Genomic DNA, 11,182 nt, shown 5'->3' with positions numbered 1-11,182 from the left:
AGGCTTTCCTATATTTTTTGCAGATTAGCAATTTGGATTATAATAAAGATGCATTCTTTCTACAAATGAGAAAGCAAGAAGCCACAAATTTAAGAGCTGAAAGAGGGAGTTTGGGGCACTGTTTTTACTCGATCCTTTTTGCCTGTTTTTTTATTTATTCTACCATGCAGTTAGGCCTATTTTCTGAAACTAAGATTCAGGACCAGGCACTTATTTATTACTGTAACATATAAACCCCCAAAATACAGTGTAAGAACATTAATAAAATTATTATTCAAACATTTGTGAGTGCTGTGTGCCACCTGGAACATTCTGTGGTTGGGCAGGGGGTTGATTGAATTGAACAACTCTAGCTATAAAAAGGCTAATCAAGATCCAGCCAGCATGACAATACAGAGACAAGTGATGATAGACAAAGATGATAATTGTAAAAAACAGGAATTTTTTATTATTTTGATATGCAGTCAGTGCTTAAGTTTAAGAATTAAAATGTCTACTTCAGACATTTCAAGTAAGGATATTTTACAAATGCTCCATAGAAATGTTTACATGTAGGCCAAGTTCAAATACGGAACATATGAGTACTATTAGGGGAAACAAACCTTAAGACACACAGTGCAGTCTGTCCAAGGAATCAATTGAGCCTCAAACAACTGTACTGCTGTCAGATATGCAGTAGATACTGTACTACAAGAATAGTTTCTTCTGAGAAATTTTCTTGTTCAACTCAATGGAAAAAATATTTAGGAGAATCAATTTTTGTAATATCTACTGCATATCTGACCGCATAGTGGTTTGAGGCTCATTTGACACAAATGCAAAGAGTTTTAGTATCGCTTGTAGGACAACCTGAAAATAAGATATCCAGACACCAGATGATGTTGATGGGTCACGGACATCAGAAAGTCATGGCATGCAAAGGTTATGCAACCAAATACAAAACAGGACTCTTTTATTTCACATGATGTTAATTTGTTTCAAGCATTTAAATAGGGGATTACATTCAAAAAGTGATGTAATTACTACACTCTGAAACCAAAATGTATAAAAATAGCATTTGATAAAAGCTCTGAGTCTGCGCTTTAACCACATATGAATTGCTTGATTACAGAGAAAAGAAAATATTAAATCAGAAACAGACAAGGTACCCCCAAATGTTTGAATGGTAGTGTACATCCAAAGAAAAAATTTAAAAATAATAATAATAATAATACATTTTATTTATAAAGCGCCTTTCACTAAAGGTCACTACAGGGATCCAAATCATAGCAAACTAGACACAGTACAGAGGGGAAAATAAAATGAAAAAATGTACAGAACATTAAAATAATTCAAAGATCTATTCTATATGCACATGTATTATGTTTAAAAAAGAAGAAAAAGTAAAATTATGCGCGTGTGTGTGTGTGTGTGTGTGTGTGTGTGTGTGTGTGTGTGTGTGTGTGTGTGTGTGTGTGTGTGTGTGTGTGCATTAGTATATGGCTGAATAATGTCTTATATGTACGCTATTCTGGATACGTAGGTCTTAAGCTGTTTCTTGAATGAAGAGAGTGAGTCTGTTAAATGCTTGTAATAACGCCGACTTATAATAAAATATAGACTACACGTTTGTAGCCTAGTGTCTACACTGTTTTGCTCAAGGGGAAGAACATATTTCTGATGGGTATAGGATAGTGCGGGTGTAATAAAAAATATGTCCGCTACTATACGATCAGTTTAGTTTCGGTTATTATTTCTTATTATATTGAGGTTTTAAATTCCGGTGTGATGAGTAAATGTACAGTGCCGCACGGGGCGCTTTCACTTACAAAATGAGTTCAACGACGCACGCAGTCGGGCCAACTCTTTCTGGTGTGCGTTATTACGTAAACGAAACAGCTAGACGGTGGAAGTTAGAGCTTTAACCGCTCATTAATTGCCTGGACAAGGAGAGCTAAAGCCCAATAATTTGTTCATAAACGGTGCCATGGAATCAAAATCTATCAAGGATACCGAGCGAAGCTGTGTTCTTTGCTGCCAGGACCTCGATATTTTCGCACTGGGGAAATGCGATCACCCGGTTTGTTACCGCTGCTCCACCAAGATGAGGGTCCTCTGCGAGCAGAAGTACTGCGCCGTCTGCCGGGAGGAGCTCGACAAGGTGCGCTCACTCCCTTGTACTAAAGCGTGGCGTGAAAGCATGACAGAATAGGCCTGACTTCGTTTTCCAGCTATAAAGCTAATCTAGAGATTATTTATTGGAGATTAGCTATTCAAGTTACTTCTTGAAAACTTGTCAACTAGGTAGCAAGAATAGATCGCCGCTTGGCTAACCAATTAGGTAGCAAACGTTAGCTGTAACAGGATATTAGAGAATATCAACTATATGTTGCTATAATGTACGGATAGCTGGCTATCTAGCCAAGTTAGCAAGCTAGGCTATGTGACTTAGAACGATTCACCATACACTGTACAATTGGCCTGTTTGTAAGATGGCTATCGTGACGTTAATCAGCTAGCATTCGTTCTAACGATAAGTTATATTGCTGAATTGGCTGGCCTAGCTAACAATTTTTTTTGTGGATCTTAGTTTAAGAATAACAAACTTATACATTTCCTATAGCTAACACGAAGTTACGTTAGCGAATAGGTAGGTAACAACGGATTCTTTTAGCTAGGCCTTTAGCTAGCTAGCGTTGATATTAACAGTTAGCATTAGCTAGCTAACTTATTTGAATGAAATCGCTTGAATCAGGTTTAAATGGCTTGCTAACTGTTAGCTATGATCTAAGTTAACTAACAGCGGTTGGGATAAATAAACTGGATGACCCAAATTTCCAATTAACTAGCCTAGCTAGCTAACTATGGGTATACTATCTGGTAAATGAGAAACCAACTAACTTCGAATCAATGCTGGCCTTGTAACGATCTTGAATGATAGCTAGCTTACCGTGTTAATTTGCCACTAGCTACCTAGTGGGCCAGTTCGCCGTATGCTATATAATAAAGTATGTTCGCTAGCTGCACATGTTACTTAGGGATGTCATTCAACGACTTGGCAATAGGATTGTATTGCGATGGCAATACGTCAGCAATTCAGAAAACTACCTGGTTTCTTTTTGCTGGTTGTCGGGGAAGCGTAAAGCGACACACGATTAATTATTAGCACATAATGCATCTGCTCAATTGCTGTTATGTAATTAACCTATGATATTATTAACCATGTTGCCAATTTGAGATTGTAGTTCTAGCTGCTTTGCTAGCTGCGTTTTGTGGTGTGATCACAACCACGGTAATTTTGGAAACCGTTTTCTTATCCAGTCAGAACCCGGAACTGGTTAATCTACTTTATACGAAAAAATTCACATTGCTAACATAAAAAAATACTGCCATGCTGCATCGATAGTAATTTACCAGTCTTGAGGATGTGTAACATGTATAAATATGAATTGTCAGGTGACCTTGTGATTTAATGTAAATGTAAATAAACCTGTGTGCTTTGACTAGTATTTGCTTTCTGATCAAATGACAACCACTGAGGGAAGAACGCCTTATGCTTTTTGCATCAGTGCTCTCTCCCTTAAATCCCGTGTTCTAGATTTGAGAAATACTTATACATATACATATATTTGTAAATACCATATTTTTAGAGGACTTAGCTACCATTATTGATGTCTCATTTAAGTTGTTTGAGCCATGGCTTAATGTTATCATAATGCCTATAGACATATTGTAGTCTCTTTGTATTTGGGGATGTATATTTTTTTCTATCTTAATAGTCTGTGACTCAATATGTCATATTGGAGTCTAATGCAACTGAAGCTCCAGTTCTTTGTGTTCTCTCTCTATCCATTCTTACCAGTTGTTTGGTCCTGATTCCAAGTCAGGCGTCAAGCATTGGCTTGACGCATGAGGGAAAAAAAGAATATCAAATAAATGCTTTGTCATGCAGGTTCGCCTGTATGCATTCTGATGAGGGGTTACAGGTCATCATTTTTATAATGGTTCAATATTTACCAAATTGGCCTCATCCATAATATATTCTGTAGATATGCACATGGAAAAATATGCATCTATATTTATTTATTTATTTATTTATTTATTTATTTATTTATTTATTCAATGTTTCAACAACTTTGTTGCATTCTTTTTTGCTTTTTGTCTCATTGCAGGGTCAATCTCTTCACAGCCTGTTGCTATTCCTTTCTCAGTTATGTCCATAATGTATGTCTCTTGCATTAAAAAAAATTTCGTTTTGTTTTTTTGTTCAGGTGATATTTGTCAAGAAACTGGAACCATTTGCGATGATAGCATTCCAGCAGTTTCAGTGTGAAAAGAAGCATGATATTTATTTTAGTGATGGCAAGATCTATGCCCAATTCAGGTATGAACAGCTAAAGAGTTTTGGCTTACAAAAATGAAATAAAATGTAAATGTTACATGATCTAGTTATCATTGTAATTTTCCTCTAAATATAGGAGGATTCTGCAGTCTGAATGTCCACAGTGTCTTGAGCCAAGAGTTTTTGCTAAATTTGAGGAGTTGGAACAACATATGAGGAAGCAGCATGAGCTTTTTTGCTGCAAATTGTGTGCAAAACATCTGAGGGTAATTATTTATATTTAATACATTTTATTGCATGAAGGCTAGCACCATATATAACCAGTATTATTCTTGTTTCACCATATACAGACCAGGTTGCATACCACCACTATTTTGGTGGTACTTCGTAACTCATGTCTAATATACATCTGTTTGTATTTGTTGAAATATATTTTGGTATACAAAAATTTTTGCTATTGGGTGAATTTTGGCACAGCACTAATGCCTCTATGTTCCACATGACAGATATTTACCCATGAGCGAAAATGGTACAACCGGAAAGATTTGGCCCGGCATCGAACGCAAGGGGACCCAGATGACACTTCTCACCGTGGACATCCCCTCTGTAAATTCTGCGATGACCGTTACTTGGACAATGACGAGCTTCTGAAACACCTGCGAAGAGATCACTATTTCTGCCATTTCTGTGACTCTGATGGAGCTCAGGAATACTACAGGTATTCTCCTAGCCTGGGGTGTGATTTATGTTTGTTTTTTTGATGTAAATGTTTGAGGTGTTGTGAGCCTAGATTACATTAACATCAGCATCAGGCCTACTATTCAGTTGAATGACCGAAGTGGTTCTTTACCACAGTCAAAGTATCCAAACCTGTTTTTTATTCTTATTTTCAGCGATTATCATTACCTTCGTGAACATTTCCGAGAAAGCCATTATCTGTGTGAAGAGGGCAGCTGCAGCACTGAGCAGTTCACCCATGCCTTTCGGACTGAGATTGACTACAAGGCCCACAAGGCTTCCGCCCACAGCAAGAGCCGGGCTGAAGCCCGACAGAACCGGCACATAGACCTGCAGTTCAGCTATGCACCCCGACACCAAAGAAGGAATGACGGTAAGTAAATGAGTGCTTACTGTCTCATCCTCTGTGGTCTTGTTTGAGAGAACGTGAACCAGTCGTGACTGACTGACTGACTGACCGTAAATGCCAATGATTACATACAGTGAGGAATGTTTGGTATCCATTGCTGATTGCATGCCCTCAGGTATTGGGGGAGATGACTACGAAGAAGTGGATCGCTACAACAGACAAGGGAGGACGGGAAGAGGAGGGCCCAGGGGCACTCAGCAGAACAGCAGAGGAAGCTGGAGATACAGCAGGTATAGCCTCTCAGCAGTCCATGGGAAATGCTGCTGTAGTAGTTACTGCATTGCTGTTGAGAAGTGAGACAATGCACTGCTGCATAGCTGTGATGATTGTGGTCGATCGACATAACTGACGGAATGAGTTGTGCACAGGGAGGAAGAAGACCGCGAGATAGCCGCTGCAGTGAGAGCTTCAGTAGCTGCCCGCAGGCAGGAGGAAAAGAGGCAACTCCAGGAGCGAGAGAGCCAAAAGCCCCGTAAAGAGGAGAGCATGGACACCGATGAAGGCCGAAACCACAGGAGTGTCCCTAAGCCTCTGAGTGAAGGTCTAGGTAGGAGAAACGACTCCCAAGTTTCCACAGGTAATGTGAATAGAGCACACAAATACAAATTTTTCAAATGTCTTAACTTGTACCAAACATGCACATTTGATAAAGAACTGTTCTTTGATAAATCCCAGCATTGTTTATGTTTCAGGTCCCAAGGAAGCTCTCAGATCCCACGCTACTGTTGGGCCACTGCAGAAAGAGCATTTCCCAGCTTTAGGAGCGACAGCAGCTGCACCACCACCACCCATTGCAAGGTATATCACTTTCACTTTGTTGTGATGGCAGAGTGAGGTGTCATTAAATGGGCAGAGCTCCCATGTACTATAAGCTACTGTTGGATTATTGTTGCTCTACCCATTATTGGTTTGAGAAATACTCCCTCCCATCAATTGATGAAAGCAATTGCAGTAAACAGTTTAACTACATGACAGTTAACAGTATTATGAGGTCCTCAATGTGGCACACAAGTGTGAGTAGTAGTAGGTTCTCAGGTAAGCACCAAGCAATACATTTCTGGCTTTAATTACACTTGTCAAGGTTTGAGGTAATTATGCATCTGAAGGATTATGCTGTTTTTTTTGTATAACTTCTACATATAATTTAATGTGACGTATCTGATTTTCTTTTGTGTGCTTCTCTGTGCAGCATGATCAAACCAGCTCCTGTCAAACTGAAAGAGGACGATTTCCCCAGTTTGTCCAGTGCAGCAGTGTCCTCACCCATGACTCCAGCCTACACCGCACAATCCCGAAAGCCCTCGTCCTTCCAGGATGAGGATTTCCCAGCACTGGTCTCCAAAATCAGACCTCAGAAACCTCTCGGAAACTCCAGCTCTGCCTGGTCCCAGGGCAGCAACAAAAATACGTCCCAAGCACCCAAAGTTGTCCCTGCCCCGCCCTCCTTTGTGTCCGCTAACCCCCCTCTACCCTCTCCTGCCGCTTCCCAGCCCAGGAAGAAGTCTGCTGTAGGGGGTGGCAGAAAGCCCCCTCCCAAAATCAGGTCCACCTCGTCATCCGAAGAGGATGACCCCCAGATTGGGAAGACCACTCAGGAAATCCGCAACGTTCCCACCATGCTGGATATCTCATCCCTGCTGTTGGGGAAGAGCTCGACACAGCCAGGACCGAAGTCTGGAAAGAGAAAGAAACAGCCCACCTCCTCCACACCTGCAGTTACCCCCACCCTCACTGGGGAAATGGTGTCCAGCGTGGCCCAAAAAGAGAACGTTCCAGAGACTAAGCAGCTCCCTGCCAACATTCCCAAACCTGCTGCCACCCCCAAAACAAATCTGTTTGTGAATGGACATGTAGATAAGCCGTCAGAGAACAATACCCCTACTCTTCCCAAAGAGCCCCCTGGACTGGAAAAGCAATCAGCCTCTGTGTGCCCACTTCCGGAAGAGGATGAGTTTCCAGCCTTGATACCCAAAAAACCACCTCCAGGTAAACTCTTAGGAAGTTTTCAAATTCTATCCATTGATGTCTGTATATTTTGGAGAAGTACACTTTATCTGACTGAAGCCTTTTAATTAGTCTCAAGATCTTAATGTTTGACACCTGACACTGCTTTAACTGTCTGCCAAATATATATTTGGGATTACAGGATTCAAAAGTGCATTTCCAATGAAGAGTTCGCAGAGCAGTGTACCCTGCCCTCCACCAGGGTTAGCAGCCCCTTTCAACAAACCTCCTCCAGGATTCACTGGCATCCCACTGAATGCCAATGTGGTGGAACCTGCCATTCCAGCAGTCAGTGAGTAAGTGAATATGCTTTGTGATAATCCCCTTTCACACTCCAAACCCTGGGTTGAAAAGGGATAGTGAAGACCGGTTCGACCCACATTTGACCCACTTACACCACACTGTGTTCTCGGGTAAGTTGAAGTACTGGCTTCTCACTATTCACACAAGACCCGGTTTACTTCCTTACACATCACTGCTAACAGGGTCATCTCGTTTCAACCTCATTAAAAGCACACGTTTCTTTAATTTCTACAATGCTTAATGTAACTACTTGTGGTCTGTAGTCATGTTCAAGCTTCTTTGCAATCGAGAGGAGTGGGGTTTATGGCTGAGAAGTCACAGTCAATATCTACGGAGGAATATCGCTTTGTACTCAGTGGCTATTATAGTGATCCTCGGGAAGGTGACAAACATGTATGCCTCCAATCGTAACAAGTGTGGTTCCTTCATCTAAAATCCGCATAGTGGAGTCCGTGTCCCCCCCTTTCACACCAAAGCTGAGCCATGCTGAACCCACACAAAGCCCATATTGTGGGCATAGTGTGACAGAGCGGGTCAGAGAACACTGACCGATGCAAATGCAGGCTTTTCCCAGATCGTTGCTTCGGTGTGAAAGGGGTAATATTTTACGTATAGAAGTGTCCACAGGGGGCAGTAGTCAGCCAATTTCCCAAAATACTCATGTTGTGTGTTGTAAAGGTAAATTGCATTCAAACCAAAGTGGTGATGACTGTGAGGCCTATTCATCACATTCATTCATATTTAATAATGTGAAAGAAAAATGTTTGAATGTATTTTTTATTTTACAGGCCGACAAACTCACCTGGGACCTACCTCATACCTGACAACTTCCAGCAGAGGAATATGGAACTTATACAGTCCATAAAAAACTTCCTTCAAAATGATGAGTCCAAGTTCAACGAGTTCAAAACCTATTCAGGCCAATTTAGACAGGTGATTAATTTTTCCCAGTGGTAGGGAATGGAATGCAGATAGCATATGTGTGATCTCTTCTTCATTAGCAGAAACTATTGTGAAAATTGAAGCCTTTGTCACTCATAATATTTATTCAGGGTTTTTTTCCTTCATAATTTTCATACGGTGGGCTAATGTAAGCCGATTGCACAGTACAGAGAATTTTCTGACTAATCTTGCTTCCGCAGGGTGTGATCTCAGCAGCCCAGTACCACAGGAGCTGCAGGGAGTTGCTGGGAGAGAACTTCAGGAAGGTCTTTAATGAGCTGCTCGTGCTCCTCCCCGACACCGACAAGCAGCAAGAGCTCCTGGCAGCGCACGGTGACTGCAGGGTCCTGGAGAAGCAGAGCGGTAGCAAGCCCAAGAAGAACAAAAAGAATGCCTGGCAAACAGGCTCCACCAACAGCAACCTGGAGCTGGACTGCCAGGTCTGTCCCACCTGTAGGCAGGTGGTGGCCCAGAAGGACTTCAGTGCCCATAAGACCTTGCACATGGGTGATGATGACTTCCCCTCCTTGCAGTCTATCAGCAAAATTATCAGCTAGCCCCTGGCCACACTGATTCCTGCCAGGGGCCAGGTCTGTCTATGGGATAAGAACAAGCACTTTTCCAGGGTAAATGGTGCCAGGATCTGTGGAATTAGTGGTAAAGAGTGCTTCTGAAAGTGAAGGAGTATGTGCTGTGAGAGGCGCCCTGGGCAGAAGTAGCTGTTTTTGAAATGTGGCTGATCAATTCAAGAATAACAATGCAAACAAACCTGACTGCAGCGGTATGTTCTGCTGCTTCAAGAATGTTCTAGTAAATGGTTTAAGGAGAGCTAAAAGGGTTCAGGTTTTAAAAGCAGTCATTTACTTGAAGGTGTTTTTAGTTGTCAAATTATTATTTTTATTTCCACTCCCCTGTTGAAGCCTGAACATCTTTGCATATTTGACCTAGAACCTAAATCCTGTAAATTTGCTTGTAAAAAGGAAATTGGTATTGAATCTCTTTTCATATTTAATACTCATTGCAAGTCTGGTGCAACAAATATGATTTAATGCTCAAAGCTAGGCTTTTAGGAATCAATAATCCACTCATTAAGTTCCCCTGTTTTCCAATATTTAATTTTCCGATGATTGGTTATTTCTTACAACTGTTCTTTACAATGCGGGTAGATGACACAATTCTGTAATGTTGCATACAATTTTCAGTATTAGAAAGATGTTAGAGTAAACATATGGAACGTAATTCAAATTAGGGAGATTAGAGGTCAGTGATTTGAAAATATATGTTGCAGTTTACCTTTTCCGTTTTCTAACTTACCCATTTTGAAACTGGGTATGTATGCATCCTAGACTGGGTCTGCAAACTGATTTCTGCTAAATGAATGGACCTAAGCAACGTAAAAGCCAGACTCAAGTCATTCTTATACCATATGGGAAACTGTCAGTCCTGTTTTTGAAATCTTTCTTTCCAGAGAATATTATTGTCCTTATTGCCTCAAAGCCTAATCTATGGTGAAAAGTCATAACTATAACCGTTATTAGTGTTATTATGAAGCAGCAAATCGCTCAGCATTAGGCTTTTTGACTTTTTTGTGTTTCTTTTAGAAAAATCTGTATGGCTTTAAAGCAAAACTACTGGCAGTGATGCTCTTTACTGAGAATGATTTGAGAAATGTGTGTATAACTGCAAATAATCAAATATGATAGCCAGAAGTCCCTGTTCATCTTACCCAGTTACATTCAACTCTTTGTGTAGCATTTCAGCCATGTTGACCCAGAACTGTAAGTTGTAACTTTATATTGACTGAATCAGTGGATTGTGAGGTCTCTTATGTGGCATCATTCCATAAACTGATGATTTAGCTAACCGTAAAATCAGTTATTAGATCCAATTGGGGTGGAAGAAAAAGTTAATTCCGTAATCAAGTTTTTTCCTTGTAAAGTATTCAAATCTGTTTATTTGAGTTCATGATGCAGAGGTTTGCTGCTTTTCACACACATTTCCCCCATTTTCAGAAATGTTTTCAGGTTCATTCTCATGATTTCCACTGAAACTGCTTAGGTAAAGCAAAACCAACCATTTGTATTTTGTAAAGAGGAGTGCCAATAAAAAGTGGTTGCATCATTAACTGAGTTCACTAGTTTTAATTCTCTTCCCCCATAATTTACGTTTTGCCAATTTAGTGATCTTCATTATGTAGAACCCATCATGACTTTTTAATCATAATGCCACTACCTATATTTTTTTACTTAATACATTTCCTCTAAATGGGTTTTAAATGAGTCTCTGCCATTTAGTAACAGCCACAGGCCTATCTGAATGCAGGTAGAAATCTTCTTTCCTTTTTGTCTATATTAATATAATGCGAGCAATACTTGCTCAATTACTTTTAAAGCAATGCGTTTGATTATCTTAATGACACATATTGGCTTCCGCTCAAATATGAAAGGAAAAACTTAAGGAGGTCA

General features: G+C 40.4%; 1 protein-coding gene across 1 annotated transcript; it reads left to right on the top strand.

Moving 5' to 3' along the window:
• The first annotated feature begins 1,803 nt into the window (after nt 1-1,803).
• Nucleotides 1,804-10,842, top strand: znf598 (zinc finger protein 598). The gene is made up of 12 exons (XM_061232359.1): nt 1,804-2,140; nt 4,251-4,363; nt 4,458-4,587; nt 4,828-5,039; nt 5,215-5,432; nt 5,584-5,698; nt 5,837-6,045; nt 6,161-6,266; nt 6,658-7,454; nt 7,615-7,768; nt 8,564-8,708; nt 8,918-10,842. Exons 1-12 carry the CDS (start codon nt 1,967-1,969, stop codon nt 9,272-9,274), a joined length of 2,730 nt encoding a protein of 909 aa, XP_061088343.1. The 5' UTR covers nt 1,804-1,966; the 3' UTR covers nt 9,275-10,842.
• Nucleotides 10,843-11,182: the final 340 nt, after the last annotated feature.

Source organism: Conger conger, chromosome 2 (genome assembly GCF_963514075.1).
Source record: "Conger conger chromosome 2, fConCon1.1, whole genome shotgun sequence".
In the NCBI taxonomy this organism is placed as follows: domain Eukaryota; kingdom Metazoa; phylum Chordata; class Actinopteri; order Anguilliformes; family Congridae; genus Conger; species Conger conger.
This window is presented reverse-complemented; position numbering and strand designations above follow the sequence as displayed.